Here is a 26,666-nt window from a genome sequence, read left to right as displayed (position 1 = left end):
CTATTATATATAGTGCTGCAAATACACACACACACACACACACACACACACAAAACGTACGTGTATATCTGTAGGACAAATTTCCTGCAGTTGGAATTGCTGGGTCTGAAGGGTGAATGCATATGTGTTTTGTTAGATATTGCCACATTTCTCTTCATAGAGATTTTACCGTTTTGTTCTTTGACTAACAGTGTACGAGAGTGCCTTTTCCTCCACGAACTAATTATCAAACTTTTTTATTTTTATTTATTTATTTATTTTTTATTTTTTATTTTATTTTATTTTTTTTATTTTTTAATTTAATTTTTTTTTTTTTTTTTGGGACGGAGCTTCGCTCTTGTTACCCAGGCTGGAGTGCAATGGCGCGATCTCGGCTCACCGCAACCTCCGCCTCCCGGGTTCAGGCAATTCTCCTGCCCCAGCCTCCTGAGTCGCTGGGATTACAGGCACGCGCCACCATGCCCAGCTAATTTTTTACAGTTTTAGTAGAGACGGGGTTTCACCATGTTGACCAGGATGGTCTCGATCTCTTGACCTCGTGATCCACCCGCCTCGGCCTCCCAAAGTGCTGGAATTACAGGCTTGAGCCACCGCGCCCGGCCCAAACTTTTTTATTTTTATAAGGTTAAAAAAATAGTATCTTAGTATGTGGGTTTTTTTAAAAAAAAAAAAAAAAAACAACAAATTTAAAATATATGCTTTCCTTTTAGAGCAGTTTTATGTTCAGGGCAAAACTGAGCAGAAAATAAAGAGTTCCCTTATACTTCCTGTCCCCCACCATGCACAACCCCCCCAGCTTTCTGGATCTTCTGCACCACAATGGCACGTTTGTTAAAAATCAACAAATCCACATTGACATATCATTATCACCCAAATTCCATAGTTTACTTTAGCGTTCATTTTTAGTGTTACACATTAAATGGATTTTAACAGATTTATAATGACATGTATCCATCATTGTAATATCACGCAGAATAGTTTCACTGCCCTCAAATCCTCTGTGCTCTGCCTATTCACCCCTCCCTCCCTCCCTTTATCACCTGGCAACCACTAATTCTTTTACTGTCTCCATTGTGTATTTCCCAGCATGTCATATACTTGGGATCATATAGTTTGTAGACTTTTCAGACTGACTTTTGTTACTTAGTAATAAGTAAGTTTCCTCCATGTCTTTTCATGGCTTAGTAGCTCATTTCTTTTAGCACTAAATATTCAATTGTCTGGATGTGTCACAGTTTATCCATTCACCTACTGAAGGACTTTTTGGATGCTTCTGGGTTTGGGCAATTATGAATAAAACTGCTAGTAACATCTACGTGGGCTAGGTGTGGTGTCTCATGCGTGTAAATCCTAACACTTTGGGAGGCTGAAGTGGGAGGATCGCTTGAACCCAGGAGTTCATGACCAGCCTGGCAACATAGTGAGACCCTGTCGCTATAAGGAATTAAAGATTAGCTGGGTATGATGGCATGTGCTTATAGTCTCAGCTACTCTGGAGGCTGAGTTGGGAGGATTGCCTGAGCCTGGGAGGCTGCAGTGAGCCCTGATTATGCCATTGCACTTCAGCCTAGACAACAGTGAGACCCTGTCTCAAAAAAAAAAAAAAAAAAAAAAAAGATATCCAGGTGCTGGTGTTTTTGTGGACATAAGTATTTATTTGGGTAAATATCAAGGAATTGGATCATATGTATGGTAAGAGTATATTTAATTTTGTAGGAATCTGCCAAACTGTTTTCCAAAGTGGTCGTACCATTTTGCATTCCCACCAAAAATGAAGGAGAGTTCTTATTGCTTCACATCCTTGCCAGCATCTGGTATTGTCTGTGTTTTGTCTTGTGGCCGTTCTAATAGGTGTGTGGTGGTATGTTGTTTTAAATTGTAACTCCCAGAGGACATAAGTTGAACATCTGTTTGTATGCCTGCTTGCCGTTTGTGTACCTTCCTTGGTGAGGTGTCAGTTTTGGTCTTTTACCTGTTTTTAAAATCGGATTGTTTGTTTTCTTATTGTTGGGTTTTAAGCATTCTTTGTTTATTTTGGATTAACAGTTTTTTATCAGCTGTATCTTTTGCAAATATTTTCCCCTGGGCTATGGCTTGTCTTATTCTCTTGATAAATTTACTGTAACAAAGTAATTTGAATTTTCTCAAATGGATACATGGAATCTCCTCTTTCCTCAGCTCAGGACTCAGCTAGTTTTCACTGTCTTCCAAAATTCTTTGTTTATTTATTTATTATTTATTTATTTTTTGAGCCACGGTCTTGCTTTGTCGCCCATGAAGGAACACAGTGGCGTGATCACAGCTTACTGAAGCTTAACCCCTATGGAAAAGTGCAAAATTGAAAGTATGTGTATAGCTTGTTGAGTTTTCTAAGTGAATCTATTATTGGCTTCTCAGTTTGAATTTGCATTTCTCTCAGCAGTGAAGTTGAACATCTTTTCATATGGCTAAGGGCCATTTCTGTTTCTTCCTCTGTGAACTGTTAGTTCACATCTCATACCTAGTTGTTATGGGAATTACCTTTTTTTCCCCCCTAGGAAGCCAGTAAAAACTGGGGATGTTATTCCTTTGTCTGAGATGAGTAATATTTTTTGCCTCATTATTTTCATCAGTCTTTTGACTTTGCTGTTGGTTTTGCAGTAACAAGTAATTTGAATTTTCTCAAATGGATATGAAGCAGGAGCGGCCATGAGAAACACCGAACTGGGAAGGAAGAAGTGTTTATTATTATTGTTACAATTTGTCTAAATGACCAAGCTCGCCTAACAAAGAGAAGCTCTGCCTTTATATAGGCTTATACTTTAGATATTACACATGAAAGAATCTTAGGTTTACAGCCTTAGAAATTACACGTGAAAGGGTCTTGTGTTTACAGTTTTAGAAATCGCATATGAAAGGGTCTTGGGTCTACAGATTTAGAAATCACATATGAAAGGGAGTGGGGTGGGGTTTTGATCTTGTTTAAGTGAAAACAATGTCTTCTGGAGAGATTCCCCCATACCATGCCTGCTATTTACAGGAAGGCGATATAGGAGGCGCCAGTCGGCCAGCCTTTTTTTCCATTGAAATGCAGTGTGGGAGTCGAGGGGGAGGTGATCCTAGATGCCTCAGTCTCCTTCCTCACCACCCGCTTTGAGACCCTCACCGCTCTATAATATTAGTGAAATGTCTCATTCATTCTCATTTTCCAGATCCTCTGAAGAAACTGATTGATAATGATTCATATAATATACTTGTGATGCCATTTTTTGGCTAACTGCAGTGGTGATGAATCCCCTAATCATCTGAAGGAACAGGGGGAGTAAACAAGGGAGTAACAAACACACACCTATTATTACTATGACACTTATGGTGAGAGTCTTGAATCCTCCTAAGGATGAGAACCAGCCTCCAAACAAAGACTCAGGGTTAAATCTGTGCCATACCACATGTGCCAGTTTAGTCATGTCTCGTACAATATCCTCCACTGCTTGATCCTGGTCGTCTATGTGTAGGCAACAATTGGTTAGATTGAATTTTCCACAGTCTCCTCCTTCAACTGCCAGCAAATAATCTAGGGCTAGCCGGTTCTGATAAATCGCATTTCTCATTTGAGTTTCTTGTTGGGCCAAAAGGGACAGAGCTTTGCCTGTTTCATTAGTGAGTATTTCCAAAACAGCCTGCAACCAGATGATCCGGTCGAGCATGTAAATATGAGTCTGGTATCCCCATGACCCAGCCTCCGCCCATGTGGTCGGCCCATAATACTCAGTAATTCTCTCTGGTGGCCACTTATCATCTGTCCATTCTCCTATCTTTAGGTTTCTTTTCTCCCTAGCAGAGTAGACTGGATACCCTAAGAGCTCACGTGTTTTAACAGATAATAGGAAGAAAGAAGGCTTAATGATGCCTATGACACAGCTACCTGTCCATCTTTCAGGCAGCCGTATGTATGCCCTGTGTCTGCATATCCAGTATAACCCAGGCCGGGCTGTCCAATCTCTCCGGTACCCAGGATGATCCCAAGCATCCTGTAATTTTGGAAATTTTAGGAGGGGGTTCTTTTCTTTATAGTTTGAGCTCCACCGGGTTACAGTGCCCACGGTTTCATTATGCAATTGCTGCCCTAAGCAGCTAAGCTTCCCTACTGGATTAGTGAAGCCTGTTCCTTCTCTGGCCGAACAGAATTGTCCAATAATTGAAACCTTTAAAACCCAGAAACTGTTGGTTTGAACCCTTTGAACTGAGGTCAGATCATGGACAGGGTCAGAGGGTAATAACTCACAGGCTTCCTATGGCCACCTGTCACCCATAGTCATCCCTTCACATACGTAGCAAGAAGTGACATTGAGGGAATGGGCCACATTTTCAGCAAGTTGGAGGAACAAGTTCTTTGTCTTTTTTGGAAGTTCTGGTATTGGCTCATTTAATATATCATAAAAGTGCTGGCACACTGGGTGGGCTGAGCGTTTTTTACCTGAATTTGGATGCTGACTCCAGGGTCACGTCCTTTTCCATCAGTTCCTAGCACTACACTCCCCTTTTTCCCATTTGGGTTCTTGGGGGTTTGTGATTATTCTCCTGGGTTACAATGTCCTGAGATGCAGGGGACATTACCCCATGGAATGGTGTCCCTCCCTTTTACAAGGCAAACAGGGTCATTTTTATCATTTTTCTAAGTGGCCCAGGTGACAAATGATCAATAGGGGCAGTCATAGCACCAGTAGGTTTTTTGGCAGAGGTATTTATGCTCTTTTGCATAACTTTGTTCCCATCTAAGGGAACCACAGCACCCCTCCACTGGAAGGGTAGGCATTGATGGCTGCATAGACATCAAACCTTAGGGTGACCTGCTTTGGGCTTCCCTTCTCCTCTGTTTTAGCTATTAGTTTAGTAGGACTATTCCATTGCCCTGTTAGTAGTCTAATTTCAGAAGTCGTACTGTGTAGGGGGCTCTGATGGGTTGTAGCATACATCGGGTTGTCCATCCCCTGGATTACACACCTTATACTGAGTACCGTTATGTAAACTGGTTCCCTTTTGTGTCCCTGTGCACTCATAATAACTGTAGATCAAAAGAACGGCAGTAACTTTATGTCCTGCCTTAGTAACCTGGTGTACACACTGAGAGCATTCTTCAAAATTAGTTAAGGTCCCTGCTGTACACGCCCAAATATTAAGAAGAACAAGTACCACGATGCCTTTCCTCATGCTTCGGCCATACGTGGACCAGCCAGCTTCCGGGATGTGGCTGGAGCAGGGCTTGTTGTCCTTTTTAAGGTGATTTTGCAGTCGTCTCAGTTTGATGTAGCTTCCCAAGTTTCAGCTGCTGCTGGTTTCACACGGTGTGGTGGATCCAGGCTGGGATTCCCTCTACCTTTATGGCTGTGGGGGTGGTCAGGATCACGGGGTGGGGTCCTTTCCACCATGGCTTCAGAGGGGCTGCACTCCAGTCCTTTATCCACATGTGATCACCTGGTAAGAAAGGGTAAACTGGGGAGAATAAGTTTACAGGACATCTTTCATTTACCCAGATTGAAATACCTTGAGTGATTTTCCCTAGAGCTTGTAACTAGCGTCCTAACTCAATCACTCCCCACTCCCGAGGAGTTCCTGGGAGTGCCTGGAGTATGGGAGGGGGCCTATGATATAAGACTTCATAGGGGGAATATCCTGTCCTCCTAGGGGGAGTGCATCTAATTTTGAATAACACCAAGGGAAGTGCCTGCACCCACTTTAATCTTGTTTCCTGACACACTTTCCCTAAGCTATCTTTGATGGTCTGGTTCATTCTTTCCACTTTTCCAGAACTCTGAGGTCGGTAGGCAGCATGCAGTTTCCAAGTAATACCTAAGGCCGTTGCTGTTTTCCAGACCAAATCTGCCACGAATGCTGGTCCGTTGTCTGATCCAGTGCATAGTGGCAGTCCAAACCTAGGGATGAGATCTCGAAGCAGCACATGGGTTACTTCATGGGCCTTTTCAGTCCTAGTCAGGAAGGCCTCTACCCACCCAGAATATGTGCACACCAGGACTAACAAATACTTATGTCCCCCACACTTGGGCATTTCAGTAAAATCTACCTGGAGATCTTCAAATGGAGCTGTTCCATAAGCTTGAATGCCAGGGGGAATAGTTGGACCTTGCTTGTGCTGTTGACATGTAATTCATCGCTGCGCCAGTTTTGGTCAAGGCTAAGTGTGAGATGTAAAAGTACCAGCCTAACAACCTCTCTAGTGAATCTTGACCTAAATGAGTTTCATGTACAGCTCGTACAACCACTGCCCCTAATAGCCACGGTACTGCTATTCTTCCATCTGGCAGCCGGATCCATCCTTCTTTAATCAGTTGCCCCCCGCCCTGTCTGGAGAAAGTCTTTTTCCTCTTTAGAGTAAGGAGGCACCAAGTTGGGTATCTGGGGAATCAGAGGGGCTATAACTGCTGCTCAGTAGGGAGCAGATACTGCCTTACCTGCTGCTGAATCAACTCGGGAATTTCCCAGGGCCACAGAGGTGTGGGCCTGCTGATGTCCTCGGCATTGCATGACTGCCACCCTCCAGGGCTTCCAGACTGCTTTTAGCAACTGCAGAATTGCATGTTGATACTTTATTTCTTTTCCTCCTGAATTTAATAGGCCTTTTTCTTTGTACAGTGCTCCATGTACTTGGAGAGTCTGGAAGGCATATTGAGAATCAGTGTAAATGTTTACAACCTTATCTTTACTCAGCTCTAAGGCTCGAGTCAGAGCAATAAGTTCAGCCTTCTGAGCCCAGGTACCCTGAGGCAGTGACTTGGCCTCGATTACAGTGTCCAGAGTTACCCATGCATGGCTTGCACACCTTTCCCCTCGTGGATTAGCAAAACTGCTCCCATCCACATACAACTCCCAGTCTACTACTGTCCATGGCTGATCCTGAAGATCAGGCCTGCTAGAATAAACTGAGTCCAAGATTTTGACGCAGTTGTGTTCAACCGGGCCCTCTGAAATCGGGAGCAAAGTGGCGAGGTTTAAAGTGTTGCAGACCTCAGTGGTGGTGCGGGGATTTTCACATAGCAAGCTCTGGTATTTGGTCAGCCTAGCATTTGTTAACCAGTGATGCCCTGTGGTATTCATTAGAGTCACTGCTGTGTGAGGTGCCTTGATATTTAAGTTCTGCCCCAGAGTTAGCTTATCTGCTTCTTGTGCTAACAGAGCAGTTGCTGCCAGGGCCCTTAAGCATGGGGGCCATCCCTTGGAAACTCCATCCATCTGCTTGAAGAGGTAAGCTACAGGCCTGGGCCAAGGTCCCACTGTTTGGGTTAGGACCCCAATTGCCATTTTTTCTCTTTCTGCTATATATAACATGAAGGGCTTTGTTAAATCAGGCAGCCCCAAAGCTGGAGCTGACATAAGTTTCGTTTTCAGTTCCTGATAGGCCTGACGCTGCTGGGATCCCCCATTCAAAAGGCTCCTTGTCTCCCTACTTTGTCACATCATATAGGGGTTTGACCAGTACTGCAAAGCTCAGGATCCACAATCTACAGAAACCCACGGCTCCCAGGAACTCCCTCACCTGCCTTCTAGTCTTGGGTTCTGGCAGATTGTAAATGACTTGCTTCCTCTCTGTTCCTAAGGTGCGTTCCCCCTTCTGGATAGTGAACCCCAGATATTGCACTTGCTGTCAGCAAATCTGGGCTTTCTTTTTAGATGCTTTATACCCACAGTCCTTCAGGTGCCGAAGTAAGACATCTGTTCCTTTTGTGCACCCGACTGCTATGGGGTGTCCCAATAAAAGGTCATCAGCATATTGGAGCAGGACACATCCTAAGTCTTTAGCCGGAAACTTTTGGAGGTCATGGGCTAGTGCCTCTCCAAAGATGGTGGGAGAGTTCTTGAATCCCTGGGGGAGCCAGGTCCAGATGTACTTTTTGGTTACACCTGTTTCTGGATTTTCCCATTGAAAAGCAAATAGTTTGGGACTTTCAAAAGCCAGCCTGATGCTAAAGAAAGTGTCCTTTAAGTCCAAGTAGGTGAACCAACTATCCTGTGCTGGGAATAATTCCAGCAGTGTGTATAGGTTAGGCACAGTTGGTTGCAAAGTCACTGTGGTTAACCAGGCACAAGTCCTGCACTGGCCTGTAGTCTTTGGTCCCTGGTTTAAGAACAGGCAAGAGGGGGTGTTCCATGGAGACTGGCAAGGAACTATACTTCCATAGTCCTTTAAGCACTTTAGATGGACCTGAATGCCTTCTAGGGCCTCTTGGGGAACTGGATATTGCTTTTGTCTAACTGGCTGAGCCCCAGGCTTGACTTCAAAGAGCACAGGGGTCTGGTTGATTGCCAGTCCAGGTGGATTGTCCTCTGCCCAGGCCTTAGGCCATCGTTTTGCTAATGCAGGCTCTATCTCCTGGTCTGGTTCAGTTAAGAAGGGTTTCCACTCTTCCTCACAAGGCACCCTCAGGGCCATTACGACCCCAGTTTTAGTCAGTGCCAGCTGTAAGATGCCATTCTCGGTGAAAGTTAGGGTCACCCGTAGCTTACTGAGCAAATCCCTTCCTAGCAGGGGCAAAGGGCAATCAGGCATGTACAAGAACTGGTGAATTACCTCGTGCCCCCCTACCTCACAAGTCCAAGGCAAACAGAAAGATTATTTCTCTGACACCCCAGTAGCTCCAACAATATTGGTTGTCTTCTTCGAGGGGGGGAACCACAGTGCTGGTTACCACCGAATATTCAGCACCTGTATCAATGAGGAAGTCAATAGCCTTGCCCCCCCCCCCCCCCGTCATTCTGACCATGGGCTCCTTGGGGGCAATGGAGTGTGATCCCCTTCAGTCCAGTGGTCCTTCCATTAGACTGAACAGAGACCCTTCACTTTTGTCTGATGCCTTGTGCTCAGGGTCTCCCTGTTTTCCTGTTAGCTGGGGGCACCTGTGCTTCCAGTGCCATACTTCTCTACAATAAGCGCACTGATTGTGTTGCAGGCGTGGGCGGGCAGACTGGGAAGCTTTCCAGGAACCCCCCTTTTCCCGCCCTCTTGGGGGTGCCCTTTTAATAGTGGCAGCTATCAAGTCAGCATTTCACTGAGCCTGGTACTCACTTTCTCTGTGACTCTCTACGGCCCACAGCTTCTCGGTTTACAAACACCTGGTTAGCTATTTCCAATAACTGTGAAGTATTCATGCCCACAAATCCTGCCTGTTTCTGCAATTTTTGTCTAACGTCTTCTGCACACTGACTGGTGAATGCCATATTTATCATGCATTGGTTTTTCGGGCTCCCAGGATCAAAAGGAGTATATATGTGGTAAGCTTCACACAGCCTTTCATAAAATTGTGTGGGGCTTTCCTCTTTTCTTTGAATAACCTCAGAGACTTTATTAATGTTTGTAACTTTCTGGGCCCCCTTTTTTAATCCTTTCAGCAAGGCATCCCTATACTGGATTAGCCTCTGCATGTCCTCCGGGGTGTTTGGATCCCACTGGGGGTCAGTTCCTGGTAACTGAACCCTGACATACTCTTGGTGGTTCTGGTAATCTGCAGGTACATGCTCTTGCAGCCAATTAGAAGCGGCTTGGAGTGTTCTCCGCCTTTCGTCCGTGTTAAAAAGATGCATAAGCCACTGATGGCAATCAGCCCAAATGGGGTTATGAGTCTGAATAATAGTTTGCAGTATATCAATGAGAGCCTGGGATTTCTCAGTATAAGACGGGTTGTTATTTTTCCAATTGATAAGATCAGCCAAGGTGAACGGCAGATACGTGAAAACACGCTTTTCTACCATGTGACCATCCTCATCCACTTCTGTGTACCTTTGCTCTCTTAAAGGCATCTGCACCCCTGCCTTAGATCACAGACGGGCTGCCAGAGGGGGAGTTCCTTCCAGGAAGCAGGTAGCAATGGGAGGAGTTTTTCTGCACTCTCTTTTGTCTACTCTGGGTGGTTTAGGGGTGTACAACTCTGGTAGGGGTGCTTAGGCTTCCGGCCCAGGGGCAGGGAGTCCCTGAGGAGGAGGGGGCATTATTGGCAAAAACTCTTTGGCTGCCGAATCTGCCAGAGCCCTGGGAGTTGTCGTTTCTGCCACTGAATCTGCCCCGACCTTGGGAGTCTGAGTCTCTGCCACTGAGTCTGCCTGGACCTTGAGAGTCTGCATCTCTTGGCGGGGTTGAGGGGGGTGGTTTCTAGCAGTTTGTCCCTTGGCCACTAAAACATATGATGTCTGTCCTCCTAACCACCTCAGAGGGTTTAAAACTAACTGCAACCACGAGTCTATGTACGGAAATTGATCAAGGTGTTCTGGCTCACTGCATATAACCTCATGCCTTACTTGGGAGACAAGAGACCTGTCTAGGGTCCCCTCTGAGGGCCAACCTACCCCAAATGCTGTCCAGTCTACCTCACATAAAGTCCTTAATTTCTCTGGTGTCATAGCTATTCTATAATTTCCACTAAACCCCTTCTTGAAATTTTTCAGCATGGTCTCTAAAGGCATGCTATGAGCATGACCCATGCCTACATGCCATAAAATGGATTCTCACAGTTAAGAGAGTGTTACTCCACCCACAGCAGTTCCCACCCAGTAGGATGCAATACACACTCTGATTCGTTCGCTTCAATCCCTTTCACAACTCCTAAATAGCAAAGGCTCTTCCACTTAGCCTTATGTAGCCGTCTCTAATTCCAGTCAGCCCTACAAATTGCTTGGAGTATGAGGTCCCCCCTTCTAATGGGCCATTATACTCCCATCACGGCCAGTGAGTCCAGTTGGGCCCCTACACACACACACTTTCTCTCTCTCTCCCCCCCGCCCCGCCTCGGCTCTCTCGCCCTCTCATTCTCTCGCTCTTGCTCTCCTCCCTCCACCCAAATCAAAACCATAAACAAAAGCTTCCAAGATTAGTTACAAAAGAAGAGGGAGAGAGAGCCAAGTTCAAAAGTGCCAAATCTGGCACATGTGGGTGATCAGGCCATGCTTCCACCTAAAGGAGGTGGGCAAGTTTCCTGGGACCAATCCTACCGTGTTTCTGTTATCCGGACGTTCCAAGTACCCGTTCCTTCTCGATGTTCAGCCACTGGTTGGATCCATGCTGCGGGGGCTTTCCTGCTCCACTCTGGCGAGGCTTTCCACCGGGCAAATACCTGCCTGGGAGCGCTCTCAGGTACTGTGTAGCCCCAGCAGGCGGGAGCCCCCTCAGGGATGCTCTGAAGGGCTAGGCAAACCGCCTGAGAGGCTTTTCTGGCCGTCTGCCAACCAAAACTCCTTTCCCGTTCAGGGAATCAAATGAAGCAGGAGCGGCTGTGAGAAACAGACCTCTCAAACATCGAACTGGGAAGGAAGAAGTGTTTATTACTATTATTACAAATGGGAGCCAAGCGACAATTTGTCTAAATGATCAAGCTCACCTAACAAAGAGAAGCTCTGTCTTTATATAGGCTTATGCTTTAGATATTACAAATGAAAGAATCTTAGGTTTACAGCCTTAGAAATTACAAGTGAAAGGGTCTTGGTTTTATAGCTTTATTAATCACATATGAAAGGGTCTTGGGTTTATAGTTTTAGAAATCACATATGAAAGGATCTTGGCTTTATAGCTTTAGAAATCACATATGAAAGGGAGTGAGGTGGGGTTTTGATCTTAAGTAAAAACAATGGCTTCTGGAGAGAGTCCCCCACACCATGCCTGCTATTTACAGGAAGGTGATATAGGAGGCACCAGTCGGCCAGCCTTTTCTTCTATTGAAATGCAATGTGGAAGTCAAGGGGGAGGTGATCCTAGATGTCTGGGTCTCCTTCCTCAGATACATGGAATCTCCTCTTTCCTCTGCTTAGGACTCAGCTAGTTTTCACTGTCTTCTAAAATTCTTGGTTTGTTTATTATTTTTTTTGGAGCCACGGTCTTGCTCTGTCACCTGTGAAGGAACACAGTGGCGTAATCACAGCTTATTGTAGCTTCAACCACCTGGGCTCAAGTGACTCTCCCCACTCTGTCTACCCACAGGTGCATGCCACCAGGCGTGGCTCATTTTTAAAGGAATTATTTGTAGAGACAAGGTCTCAGTATGTTGCCCAGGCTGGTCTCAACCTCCTGGGTTCAAGTGATCCCCCCCTTGGCTTCTACAAGTGCTAGGATTACAGGTGTGAACTACCTTGCCTGGACTATCTTTAAGGTTTACATAAATAGTTCATGTTCCTTTTGTGTCTTTTGCATATGTTTATCTTAGCATGTAGTCACAGTCTTTATCTCACTTGTTTTTCCATAGGCCATAAACTCATTGAGGGCTGGGACACTTGTTTTATTCTCTCTCTCGCAGGTGCTTGGAGCACAAGAAGTATACAATACAAGTGTTTAATATAAGTGATTGCTTCTTTGTTTCTTGGATTTTGGTGCCTTTGACTTTAAGGCCATTGCTCTCTTTATAGCGATTGCTATTAATTTGTTATTGTTGAACCAACCAAGCAGTCTTACCCCTCTTGTCATCTTGTCATTTTCTGCTACTTCCTTTGAGGATTGTTCTGGAGAGACCTTGACTCTCTGGAACCTCTGTGAGAGATAAATCTTTCACACATGTACTTCTTTCTTCATAATTAAGATATATGGGAATGTTTTGATATAAACAAATGATGCTTCTAAGTATTTTGTTTTTGTTTTTGTTTTTTTTTTTGAGGAACATCGTGTGTCATATCTTGTTTTCCTTTTTGGTTTTTGTATGTTTCTGCAAAATAATTTTTAAAAAGCTATCCAAAAAGTGAGGGATTAGTGTAATGAACTTCCATATACTGGAAGCTTCAGGAGTAATCAACCCCATAGTACCTGAAGGTAAGTATTTCATATGTCATTAGAGATATGTAGGTTCCTAGAGGCTATCTAGGGCTAACCTCCCACTCCAAAATGGAAGCTAGTAATCTAGATACAATTTGAATTTCTGTATAGATAGGAATTTCAGACTCTCTGGTTCAGTCTGTTTCATTATTGAACAACTGCATTTGTAAATTAAGCTAAACTGTGCCTCTGAAGAAACCCTGATTGATCCAGTTTTAACCATTTCAACGTAAGACTTTTAGTTCATTGAAGACAATAATTATAGCTTTCTTATTAAACTGAAAGAACGTTAATTTTAAATGGCATCTTTTAAAAAATGTGTACTAGTTAAACTGACAAACACATCTTGAGGACTAGGGGAAATAAATTCACTTTCCTTATTGATTTGTCAATTGATGGCTCCTGGTAGTAGGGCCAATATTTTAAGTTAATTTCTGATTTAACTTGAACATATTTTAACCAAGAAAGCAGCTTTTATATCTTTTGATATTTAGCAGTCCACAAATAGAAACTTTTTCAGTCATGGTTTACTGCCTTCTAGTTCTCTACTCACCATATCTAATAGATGCTTTATTTACGAGTTCTTTAAAAAATTTGTTTTCTATTCAGAAGTTGCTAATTCAGATTATTTCCTTAATTTCCTTTTTTTTTTCCCTTGAGATAGGGTCTGGCTCTGTCGCCCAGGCTTGAGTGCAGTGGCATGATCTCGGCTCACTGCAACCTCCGTCCCCCAGGTTCAGGTGATTCTCCTGCCTCAGCCTTCCAAGTAGCTGGGATTACAGGCATGCGCTACCACATCCAGATAATTTTTGTATTTTTAGTAGAGATGGGGTTTCACTGTGTTGGCCAGGCTGGTCTCAAAACTCCTGACCTTAAGTGATCCACCCTCTTTGGCCTCCCAAAGTGCTGGTATTTATTACAGGTGTGAGCCAGTGTGCCCGGCCTGTTTCCTTAATTTCAGAATCACTTCACAGCAGCATATACATTGTAATATATGTGTCAGTTATGATTTTATTGTTAAAGTCAAGCAGCCCAGGTTATTTAAATGATTTCTTCCTCTTTTTTTGTTTTTGTTTTTAACTTGGACTCTTTTATTAGTAACAGATTTGAATAGAAGGTACATTCTGAAAGAATCTTTATAATCCCTTAACTTCTTCCCAAAAGTGTTCAGATCACTTAATATTCTGAGTTGATTATGCCCTATAATGTATTTATCTGTGTTTTACCACAATGAGAATTACGTATGGTACGTAATTTGTTAGATAATTCAAAATAACTGGTTATATGTAGTGTGTGTTTAAGCATTTCTTTAGCTTGTTTGTATAAAATGAAGAATGTGTTTTGTTCTTACTGGAAGTTCAAAATTAGAACGTAATATCTCTCTTCTTTATTTCTGTAGAGCAGGTTGTTGCCTTGGATGCCCAAAATATTGTAGCTGTTTCATGTGGAGAAGCTCATACATTAGCATTAAATGACAAAGGCCAGGTGTATGCTTGGGGTCTTGATTCAGATGGACAGCTTGGCCTGTTAGGATCAGAGGAATGCATCAGAGTACCCAGGTAACAAAGGTGACCAGAAAGAGATCTTTAACAATCTTTTATAATAAATTTGTTAATCTAAATCATTCTGCTTATCTTTAGGCATGTAAGAGTTGACATCTCATTATTTCTCCCCTTTGAGTCCTTTGATAAGAAATTGGTTCCTGTTATAATTTTGGTTGAGCTATTGATTGGTTTGCTATTTTTATATACCCTATATTTTCTCTGTAGTCAATAGAATTTATATTTGTTAAAAAAAAAGGGACAGGGAATACTTGCTTCATTGTAAATTTTTATTAGTGAGGTAGACTAATTTAAACTACTAATTCTACTATCTTGAGTATTCTGTTATTGAAATATTTATTAAATATTGGTTTGTTGCATATTTTTCACTAACTTGTTTTTTTCAGTCTTTATTGTTTTTGTTGAATATATAAGTCCAACATGCTTACTCTAAAAAGAATTTAATCACTTTCCACTTTTTACATAGCAGTAACCACAATTTAGTTAATTAATCATATAATCATTTCAAAATTAGAAAATAAGCAGTGTCTCATCAGTGTTTTAGTCTTATAGATTTACATAGGGCATAATCATGTTTATTGTTTTTTTTGTTTTTGTTTTTGTTTCGAGATAAGAGTCTTGCACTGTGCCCAGGCTGGAGCGCAACGGCACGATCTTGGCTCACCACAACCTCCGCCTCCCAGGTTCAAGTGATTCTCCTGCCTCAGCTTCCTGAATAGCTGGGATTACAGGTGCACGCCACCACACCTGGCTAATTTTTTTTGTATTTTTAGTAGAGATGGGGGTTTTGCTGTGTTGGCCAGGCTGGTCTCAAACTCCTGACCTCGCGGTCTGCCTGCCTTGGCCTCCCAAAGTGCTGAGATTACAGGCGTGAGTCACTGCTCCTGGCCAATCATTGTTTTAATATTAAAAACTGTAGCAGTATGTATATTTTACATAGGTAAAAATATACAGATTTAAAGAAAAGCATTCAGTTTCTTTTAGATACATAAATAATATATTACCTCATATTTAGTTTTAATATTTATATAAATTCTGACCTCTTAAAACTCTTTTGTTCTTTTTCCTAGTAATAGTTGTAGGAATAAAATAATGCTACAGGAAACCAAGGTATTCTTAATTTTAGATTTACTGCAGATGGCATTTTTCTACACATCTTTATGCATTTTGTTTTTCTTGTTGTTGTTTGTTAATTTTATTTTTTTGAGATGGGAGTTTTACTCTTGTTGCCTAGGCTAGAGTGCAGTGGTGCTGTGATTTTGGCTCACTGCAACCTTTGCCCCCCAGGTTCAAGTGATTCTCCTGCCTCAGCCTCCCTAGTAGCTGGGATTACTGGCATGCACCACCACACCTGGCTAATTTTGTATTTTTAGTAGAGACGGGGTTTCACCATGTTGGCCAGACTGGTCTTGAACTCCCAAACTCAGGTGATCCACCTGCCTTGGCCTCCCAAAGTGCTGGGATTACAGGTATGAGCCACCACGCCCGGTGCATTTTGTTTTTAACATTGATAAATTTTGTTTCGGTTTGAGAATGAGGATGCAACTACTGGAATAAGAAAATGGAGCATAGGAACTCTTAATTTGACATTTTATATCCTGTTAATAATGAACTATCTGTTGAGACTTCTATTTTCTTTATTGAACATATAACCAAATTCTTCAAAACTGCCGAAACAATTTGCTTACCCTTTGTTTCTTCTGCACTCATAAATAACACACACAATTCCCAGTGTCCTTTTGATTTCTCTTAATGTTGGAACTTTTGGGGAGAAAAATATTGTTTTTTTCTTAAAGCATTCATAAAAGCATAGTGACCTCACATTTGAGCTTCCCTCTACTCCTTTTATTTCTTCTCACAAGTAATTCTTATAGAACAGAATTTTAAATTTAAGATTTTTTTTTGAATTGTGTTTTTAGGATGAAAAGATATTTGCATGTTAGATCTTGTAAGTCAGTATTCTCAAAACTGTGATTCATGACAAAACTTTCTAGTTTCCTTTATTTTTACTTTACCATTCTGATGATTCTTATGCTTAAATTTTTGTTGCTGTTCACTTTTAAGGAATTTTAGTCAGTAGTACATAGGTAAATAATAAATGGAAAGAAAGTTAATTATAAGGAGAGAATTTTATGATATAAAAAATTTATTTGAGGGTTGTCCAATAATAACAATGAACCTGGATTGGGACCTGAAAGAGAATTTGCTTGAGTTCTTTGGTTTAAACATATTTTTTTCTGTATGTGCTCAACATCTGTATTAACTTTAAACTGTGTGTTAAGGTATTTCTACTCTTCATCCATCTCAATTTTTCAAAATTTTATGGCTTGATCTGATTTGTTGTAACATACACGTAGTTTTTACTGATATATCAGGTTTTAAAGGGCCATTCAGTATTTCAGTGGAAATGTATTTTTATAAAAGGAGGAGTGCCAGGTGAGTTTTAGTTTTAATTTCAGTACCAAATCATTTTTTAGATGTAAGGCTTTCCTAGGTGGCTCAGAGATGTCAGCCAGCTTTGTAAATTTTACATGTAGAATCTATACACTGATTTCTAAAAATTGGTGTTTATAGATTTTATTTATTTATTTTTTTTTTTTGAGACCGGGTCTTACTATGTCACCCAGGTTGGAGTGCAGTGGCATGCTTACGCTCACTGCAGCCTCAACCCCCTGGGCGAAAGTGATCCTCCCACCACAGCCTCCCTAGCAGCTGGGACTACAGGCATGCACCACTATGGCCTGGCCAATTTTTTTTTTTTTTTTTTTAAATAAAGATGGGGTTTCGCCATGATGGCCAGGCTGGTCTTGAACTCCTGACCTCAGGTGATCCACCCACCTCGGCCTCCCAAAGTGCTAGGATTACGGGCATGAGCCACTGCACCCGGCCTGCCTGGCCAGTTTTTATATTTTTTGTAGAGACGGAGTTTTTCCATGTTACTGCCCAGGCTGGTCTCAAATTCCTGGACTCAAGGGATTCACTGGCTTTGGCCTCCTAAAAGATTGGGATTACAGGCATGAGCCCCTGTGTCTTGTCTAGTGTTCATAGATTTTCATAAGAGTAATCAGAAAAAACCAGGTGCAGTGGCTCACACCTGTAATCCCAGCACTTTGGGAGGCTGAGGCAGGTAAATCACAAGGTGAGGAGTTCAAGACCAGCCTGGCCAGTATGGCGAAACCCCATCTCTACTAAAAACACAAAAAATTAGCCGAGTGTGGTAGCGGGCATCTGTAATCCAGCTACTCAGGAGGCTGAGGCAGAGAATTGCTTGAACCCGGGAAGTGGAGATTGCAGTGAGCCGAGATCGCGCCACTGCACTCCAGCCTGGGCGACAGAGTGAGACTCCATCTCAAAAAGAAACTCCATCTCAAAAAAAAAAAAAAAAAAGTAATCAGAAAAGATTCACATGAGATTATACTTTTGAGACAAAATCCATTTTTTATGCCAATGAATGGATAATATTAAAGAAGAATGTGAAATTAGTAATGGGATATAGCTGAAACTAATTAGTTTTGTTAATGAATTCTTTCCTACTTCTAAGTTTGTTTTGTTTTGAAGTCACTACTTTGGGAAAGAGCAAGTATTTTAAATAGTGTTAGTTAGTGTCTGTAGACCTGCATTTCTGGCTAGATTTTAATGTAGAGTATGTATTATATCTTATTATTTTAAAAAAATTACCCAAATTTTGTTATCTTAGTTTAATGTAAGTGGAAATACATAACTTTGCTCACAGACTTCAGAAAAATAATTGGCAGTAAAGATGTAGTTTATCCTTTAAAAGTTCTGCTATTTCGACATATGCACTAAAAAATTACGGCAAGGTAGTATAAGATTATTATTTTTGTGAGTACAGCTATTTCTGGACTGTACAAACTAAATATGTTTGAATTATTAGCTGGGTCAAAAATTTGTTTGTTTATTTCTTTTCTTTTTTTTTTTTTTTTTTTTTTTTAACCTGAGATGGAGTCTCGCTCTGTTGCTAGGCTGGAGTACAGTGGTGCAGTCTCCGCTTACTGCAACCTCTGCCTCCTGGGCTCAAGTGATTGCTGCCTCAGCCTCCAGAGTAGCTGGGACTACAGGCACACACCACCATACCCAGCTAATTTTTGTAGTTTTTAATAGAGACAGGGTTTCACCATGTTGGTCAGGATGGTCTCGATCTCTTAACCTCATGATCTACCTGCCTCGGCTTCCCAAGGTGCTGGGATTTACAGGTGTGAGCCACCGCGCCAGGCCAAAAATACAATTTATTTTCTTGTTATTCATTTAAAAATGTTACAATTTCTGCCTAATATTAGCATATGAAATTTTAGAGCATTGTAGATTAAAAAGAAAAAGAGTACTTTTTAATGGTACAGACTGGATCAGTTGTTTAAATTTTTCATTTTTTAAAAATATCATCTCCCCTAATGTGAGATAAATTTTTGAAAATTGAAATGAGTTGATGTTAAGATTTTTCTTTTTTTTCTTTCTTTTTTTTTTTTTTTTTTCCTCTCTCTCTCTCTTTTAAGCTGGGCTCGCCTTCCCACCCATGTTGCTCAGTTCCTCAGGCTGGCTGACCTCGACCCTATGGACTATTTCTTTCTATTTATTTATTTATTTATTTATTTATTATTATTTTTATTTATTTATTTATTTATTTATTTTTTTTTTGAGATGGAGTTTCGCTCTTGTTACCCAGGCTGGAGTGCAATGGCGTGATCTCGGCTCACCGCAACCTCCGTCTCCTGGGTTCAGGCAATTCTCCTGCCTCAGCCTCCTGAGTAGCTGGGATTACAGGCACGCGCCACCATGCCCAGCTAAAGGATTTTTCTTAAATAGCTAGGAAAGTTGTGGCTTAACTGGAAAATAGAAAATTGTTAATTCTGTTTAATTGGCAAAATATTTAATGCTTTAGTTCCTCAAATGTTTAATTACATAATATAAACTTTTTACTAATTATTAACATTAGTAGTTGGAATTTTGTCTTCAGAAACATAACTAGCAGTACCTGGTTTCTGCCTGTATTGCCGCTACACATTAAGTTGGAAAAATAGAAGAATACAACAGTATACATGTTGCGTAATTAATATGCTTTAGCAGCGTCCCAATGGAAGGGTGTATAAATCTTATTTCCAAGTTTATTAACTTTTACGAATTTCAAATTACTTTTAAAATTTATTCAAGAACTGGTTCAGTTATTTACAATGAATCATTTTAGTACTATCACAGTCATTTAGAATATTTCACATACTCTAAACATTAGAGAGTTATTTTAAATTTGTAAGCAGTATAAAATGTTTGCTCTAGAGGTCTGATTTCTGATTTTTTAAAATAGATTTGATTAATTAGGAATCTTTATGTTTTGTATGCATGCCTATGTATGTATATTTTTTTAATTCACGAAATTTATTCTGGTTTCTTTTGCTTTTCAGTTCAGTATATTTGAATCTTCAGAAACCAAAAACGATTAAACACATTATCTTTTTTATGTGACTAAGTGGATTACTTTTGATGAGTTCTAAAACATTTATTTATTTTCTAGTTATCTCTTTAGGAAAAATGGAACATGGGAAACTTTATTTTACTATTCACAGTATTTTTTTTTTTTTAATTTCTGAAAGTTAAAGCAATATTGCCCAGTCTTCAGGGTATTAATACATTTATATGAACATGGAAAAGGATAGTTTTTTCTTTGACACAGCAGTGAGACAGAAGAATGTATTTCCTGGTCTCTGTAGTAGATAATGGCAAAATATATTAGCATTTATGTGTATTCACAAGCCTTAGGTTAGTATTTTGGAAAGGAGAGTAACTAAGTATAAATCGCTATGCAAATTTAGAAGTTTTTTTGTAAATTTTATGACTAATTAATACTAAAGCCTCCAAGACGATACAAATTTATTTATCCTTGAACAGTATATTCAATACATACTATTAATTAGGCACTATAGTAGGTGCTAGGGATTATCATGGTTTTAAGACACATAGTCTGCCTTCACAGAATTTATTGTTTAGCAGAAGAGACAAAAATTAAATGAATATGTACACTAATAGTTAGTACCAATAAATACTATGAAGGAAAAAACAGAGTACTATGAGAATGTAGTATTTTGACATGTTTCTTTTGCAAAATTGTACTTGATATCCGGAGTGGTGTTTTTTTGTTTTTTTATTTTTTATTTTTCTAAAATACTTAATATGCTGAACAGGTCAATGTATCGTCTGCCTAGTACACATAAGCAGTAACAGTAAATGTTTAGTAATTTGAGCACAGTTGTGTATGTTCATGTATTTTTTATTCCTTACTCTTTTTGCATTGCCAGTGTTTGATTTTGCTATTTGAAAGAAATGGTAGTTTGTTAAGTCTGAAAATTTGAAGGTACATTGCATCCTGCTAATTCGTTGGATTCTGCTAAATTGTAGCAATACAACTCTCAAGTTTTGTAGTTAAAAGCATAAATCCACTAAATAAAAATATTTTTAATACAATAATATGGAATTAGAGTAACTCTCCTTTCTCCTGCTCAAAATTTGATTTGCTGAAGCTGCCTCCCGAAAATCATGTGTGTCGACTCTCTGGTCAGAATTTGCTCCGGACTCTCTTATGGCAGAATCAGGTCAGGTGACAGTATCAGGTAAAAGGAAGTAAGAAACATAGTGTACCTCCCCATCCCCCCTTTTTTTCTTTTCTTTTCTTTTCTTTTTTTTTTTTTTTTTTTTTTTGAGATAGGGTCTTACTCTGTTGCCTAGGCTGGAGTGCAATGGTGTGATCTTGGCTCACTACAGCCTCTGCCTCTTGCTTTCAGGTGATTCTCCTGTCTCAGCTTCCTGAGTAGCTGGGACTACAGGTGTGTGCCACCATACCTGGCTAACTTTTTTTTTTTCTTTTTTTTTCCTGTTTCTATTTTTAGTAGAGACAGGGCTTCACCAGGTTGGCCAGGCTGGTTTCAAACTCCTGACTGATCTCAAGCGATCCACCTGTCTTGGCCTCCGGAAATGCTGGGATTACAGTAAACTACCTGTAATCCACATCCAGGCTCCCCCCTTTTTTTTCTTGAAAACATTCATTCAGGAAAAACAGTGGCATGACCAGGTAAAGGGAAAGAACCTAAGGAGATGCTGGGATGGTTGATGTACATGCAAAGTTAATTGATTTTTATAATGTTTTTAAAATGAGCCTTTAAAATTGCATGGTGGTAAAATAAAACTCAGGAAAGGAGGGGAAGAAATTATGAAAGCGTAAGGACAAAATACAAGAGAGAAGAAAATAAGACTTAACATATTAGTAGTGATTGTTATAAATGTGAATTGAGTAAATTTCTCTAGCAAAAAAATTAAATGTCCCTGATTTAGACGTAGAGCAGAAGGATAGCTTGTAAGGAATAGGTTTCATAATTTGTGAGTTGGTAGAACATGATAAAAAGCCCTATTAGTTCTTAAGAAACCTGATAAAGGAGAACGTACATTAAATTAGGCAAAACAATTTTAGACAAATTAGATAATGTACATTTGCTTTCCAAATGTATTGCCAAGTTTCTAACTGTAAGCTGATGATTTTAAAAAACTTTTTTTATAATGAAAGAAAATGTCTGAATTATAAGAGCACTCTGAAGAGTACTTGAGGTATGAACATAGCTCACTTTGCTTCAGTATTGTATTCCAAGGTGTTTCCTTATCATCCCTTTTAATTTTATTTTTTTTGTATCTGGCTCTTATTTACTGATTTTAGCATAAATCTATGGTATGCTAAAATTGGGCTTGTATGGAAAAACTAGTGTGACCTATGTGCATATAGTAGGCCATCAATAAGTAGTAAATAGTATTCAGGATCAATTTGTTAAATGGAATTAACTGATATTGATCTGTCTTCTTCTTTTCTAGAAATATTAAAAGTTTGTCAGATATCCAGATTGTACAGGTTGCTTGTGGTTACTATCATTCACTTGCACTTTCTAAAGGTAAACATTCGTTTTTATTTGATTTCCCTTCAGTTTTATTACTTGATACCTTTTCTATTGTGCATATAGTTCTCCAACTTTGCTCATCTTTCTCCAAGATTGTCCTGGTTCTTGATCCTTTTCATTTCCATATAACTTTTAGAATTAGCTCATTAGTCTGTACACACACACACACACACACACACACACACACACACACACACACACACACACACCACCTCCCCCCCGAGATTTTGATTGGGATTTCATTGTCTCCATAAATCAATTCAAGGAAAATCTTTACGATATTGAACATTTCAATTCTAGAACATGGTATATTCGTCCATTTAAGTCTCCCTTTAATTTTTCACATTAGCGTTTTTTTAACCTGGACAGGTCTTATACAACTTTGATTAGACTTTCCCCTAGATATTTGGTTTTTTGTTGTTGTGAATGGTGTCATTTTTTGTTTATTATATAGACATGAAATTGATTTTTGTGTCTATTTATTAACCAGTTAAAAACTTTTCATAGCTGCAACTGGGGAAGATTGCTTCCCCAATCTCATTTAATCTCACAGATGATCTTTCTATGAATAGAAATAGAGAAGGCCAAACATATTTATTAGTTTGGTTTGCACTCCTCTATTACTGATTAACTTATTAGTGTCCTAGCTAAGGACTGGAACATGGGTTAGTAAAGAATCACCATATGTATGTTTTTTACCATTAAAAGAAATAGATTCCAGTTGCTCCATTGTTACTATTATTTAGTGAAGCCTACTACAAATAAACACTAAGGTAGAACCATGGGAAAGCACAGATAAATAAAGAGGCAGGTTTAGGGATCATACAGTCTAGTGAAAGAGACAGATGTCCAAGTAAATAACTGTAGTTTGAGGCAGAAAAAAATATGTACTCTTTCAGACAAGGTAAAGGTACAATGCTGTGACAATAATATAATTGTTTCTAATTGATATAATTGGTAACAATAAGGAAGGGATTAGTATTTGATGCAGGCTTTAAAGATTTATTTTCTTATTTATTAATAATTGGAGAAATGTTGAGGACTAGAAGAAATGTCGAGTGGCTAAGGGGTTGTGCTAGTGTAAAGGCATAGAGTTAAGAAAGTGGTGTATTTGAATATTGGCATGTAGTTTTATGTGGGTGTTGTGAGGGAATGGGAGACATACTCATGCTTTAGGCTGAAATAAAGAGAGAAATCTGTTATAAAGGGCCATAAATGTCATATTAAGGTATTTGGACTTCTGTAGGCAGTTAGGAACATGGAATCTCTGTGTGTTCTTTGTTGTTTTGCCAACTGCTCTTTTGATATTTTGGTAGGTGGATCTAATATAAATATAAACTCAAAAGGTTTTACTGAGGACAGTTTTTCATATTGACCTATTTTTTTTTTTTCTTTTTTGCCTTACTCAGCTTTATGCTGTAGGCAAAATCTTACTCATTTGCTAGACATTTTTTAGAGCCCTTAGTATGAGCTAGGCATACTACAGTACATAGTGATAGCAATGCTCTACTTACTAGCCCTCATGATACAGTCATACAAATAATGACGTAATTACATAGTATGATAAGGGCTATAAAGAAAAACTTCAGGGTATTTAGAACATATGATAGGGGTACTAGACCTAATCTGGGAGATCAGGGAAGGAAGGCTCCAGCTGGGAGAGAGTTGAAACGAACTGGACAAAGATGAGGGGAAGGTTTAGGTAGAGAGAACGGCAAGTGTGTCAGAAGTGGCCTTTGGAGAATATAAAGGAAGGCAACTATGGCTAGAGTATAGTGAGTGAGGGAAGAAACTGGTATGATAAGAGATTGGAAACATAGGTAGATCATATAGCACCTTATAGGCCTTGTTTAAAGTGTTTATCCCAAGAGCAACAAGAAAGCACTGAAACATATTTTTTGGGGTGAGCAATATGATCAAATCTGCATTTTTACAATATCTCTGTGTGTATACACAGAGATACACATGTCTGTTTATATGTGCATAGAACATTTCTTGAATGACTTACCAGTAATTGGTAAGAGTGATTGTCTCTTGGAAGAGGAACCAGGATTCTGATTTTTTTGGAAGGAAGCTTGCTTTTTAAGTATGTGCTGTTTCGTAATTTCAATTTAAAAAAAGTTAACTAGTGTATCAGTTATTTAGTGCCAGTTGTTAGTTTAATAAAAGGATGTCTAAAGTTTCCAAATAGCATGGCAGTATGGGAACAAAAGTGACAGGCAGGAAAACTATCTTAAGAATCAGGTAAGATGGTGAGGAAGGATCTATTTGTCATATTTTTATTTAGAAAGAAAACTATATATATAACTGGTGATATATAATTTAGACTGGATATGTGTGAGATAAAAAACAAAAGGAGTATTAAGGAAGACTCCCTAGGTTTGTAATTTTTGCTACTGAGTCAGTTATGATGTTATTTACTGAAATGGGGAACACTGAAAAAAGGTCCAGGGAAGTAGGATGGGGTGATGAATTCAGTCTGTGGCATCCTAAGTTAGAAGTTCCTTTGAAATATCCGCGTATAGATGTCAGGTAAACAATGGGTTTTTTGCTCAGGATACGTTTGGGCTAGTGATTAAATTTTGAATGTGATCAACATAGAGTTACTAAAGTTTTGACCTTGAATGAATGCCTCTTGGGAGCAATTACAGAACAAAAATGATACTCAAGGAATATTAACAGGAGACTGTTGAGCATAAAAAAATGAGATTACTCCTTGTTAAGTGACTCACCTGTTCATTGTGTAGTCAAAGTTAAAGTGTACTAATACTGAATGTTCTTCTAGGTAGTAGTATATTTTCATATAAGAAATAAGCATAATTGCTAAAAAGAATATGTATATTCTTTTGATAATCTGAAGAATGTCCCAAAATAATATTCTTTATATGAAATTTGAAATGAAATGATTTTCAAATTAAATTTTTTGCATGTGAGAAAAATGGTTAATTTTTCTATTATTGTTTTACAGCAAGTGAAATCTTCTGTTGGGGACAGAATAAATATGGCCAATTGGGTTTAGGTACTGACTGTAAAAAGCAAACCTCACCACAGCTGATTAAGTCTTTGCTTGGAATCCCTTTCATGCAAGTTGCAGCAGGAGGAGCCCATAGTTTTGTACTCACCCTTTCTGGAGCTATCTTTGGATGGGGACGCAACAAGTTTGGTCAGCTAGGTCTTAATGATGAAAATGGTAGGTTCTCATTATGTATAGTTTGCATGTACTTTTTTAAAGAGGTGATGTTTTCAGATAGATCAGTGATTCTTACTGTAAGAGAGAAATGTATCCAAAACTTCCCTGGTATAGACATGGGAATGAGATGATATTTAAAAATTTCATTTGGGGCCGGGCGCGGTGGCTAACGCCTGTAATCCCAGCACTTTGGGAGGCCAAGGCGGGTGGATCACGAGGTCAAGAGATCGAGACCATCCTGGTCAACATAGTGAAACCCCGTCTCTACTAAAAATACAAAAAATCAGCTGGGCATGGTGGCGCATTTCTGTAATCCCAGCTACTCAGGAGGCTGAGGCAGGAGAATTGCCTGAACCCAGGAGACGGAGGTTGCGGTGAGCCGAGATCGCGCCATTGCACTCCAGCCTGGGCAACAAGAGTGAAACTCTGTCTCAAAAAAAAAAAAAAAAATTTCATTTGGGGAATGCAGCAGAAAGATAAAAATACCCTTTTTTCATTAAAACCTATAAAAAGTGTATCTGGACAAAATCTTCAGTATTGGATGTTCATCTTCAAATTGTTGATCAATCCATTTATTGGCCACTGTTAGTGGAAAGAAGCTATAAAATTATTCTGGGGAAATAACATGAAGTATTAATCTTTGAGTTTTTCAAGGAAATATTTAAATGATTTGGGTTGTTAAATTTTTGGTTGGGCTTTACTTTTAACATTGATGCGAAAGTCTTAAAAATAAACGTGTTTTGAATTTGAAGAAAATTGTAACTGAAACAAGCTGGGATCTTGGAACTTATTTTTCATAATTACATTGAGTTGAATGCCAGTATTTGATTTACAAAAGCTAATTTCTTAAAGTTCAATATAATTGTAATGACTGAAATGGACAAAAGCGAGTTGTTGATCTAGTAAGAACTAGTATTGGTAAGCAAACAATACTTTCAGAAATAATTAATACCTTGTTTTGCATAAGAAAAATGTGTCCTATTAGGATATCATGTATCTTTTCTGCTACAAAGCAGCCACAAGTACACTTTTTCTTTTTCAAGCTCTTAAGCAGGATCTTGTCGGTACAAGTTTCATGAAGTGAATATAAAGAATGATGTGTATATGTGGAAAATTAGAAGCAGTTAAACAATTTTGAAATTCCTTAATTGCTGAGTTCTGTGCAGATTGTCTTATTGACTATTTAGCAC

At 39.6% G+C, this 26,666-nt stretch overlaps 1 protein-coding gene and 1 long non-coding RNA gene across 7 annotated transcripts in view; one reads left to right on the top strand and one right to left on the bottom strand.

Moving 5' to 3' along the window:
• Positions 1-26,666, top strand: part of HERC4 (HECT and RLD domain containing E3 ubiquitin protein ligase 4) — a 146,420-nt gene that overhangs the window by 25,337 nt on the left and 94,417 nt on the right. For 5 of the 6 annotated variants that reach the window (XR_004261037.1, XM_032252598.1, XM_032252596.1 and 2 more), the window contains 3 exons: positions 14,178-14,337; positions 22,204-22,280; positions 25,255-25,476. Coding sequence is in view for 5 of the 6 variants with exons in the window: in XM_032252598.1 (XP_032108489.1) it covers positions 14,178-14,337; positions 22,204-22,280; positions 25,255-25,476 (459 nt within the window). In the remaining variant the exon portion in view is untranslated. Of the gene's footprint in view, positions 1-14,177; positions 14,347-22,203; positions 22,281-25,254; positions 25,477-26,666 lie in introns of those variants that run through there. The other variant, XM_032252600.1, reaches the window with a different exon arrangement.
• On the bottom strand, positions 128-820 carry LOC116533008. Its single transcript, XR_004261038.1, has 2 exons — positions 608-820; positions 128-231 (listed from the first exon to the last, which is right to left on the bottom strand). It is a non-coding gene; the product is annotated as an uncharacterized LOC116533008 (long non-coding RNA).

This window comes from Sapajus apella, unplaced genomic scaffold, assembly GCF_009761245.1.
Source record: "Sapajus apella isolate SASKATOON/1434 unplaced genomic scaffold, GSC_monkey_1.0 scaffold78, whole genome shotgun sequence".
Classification (NCBI taxonomy): Eukaryota; Metazoa; Chordata; class Mammalia; order Primates; family Cebidae; genus Sapajus; species Sapajus apella.
The sequence above is the reverse complement of the archived record's forward strand: the minus strand, read 5'-3'. Positions and strand labels throughout refer to the sequence as shown.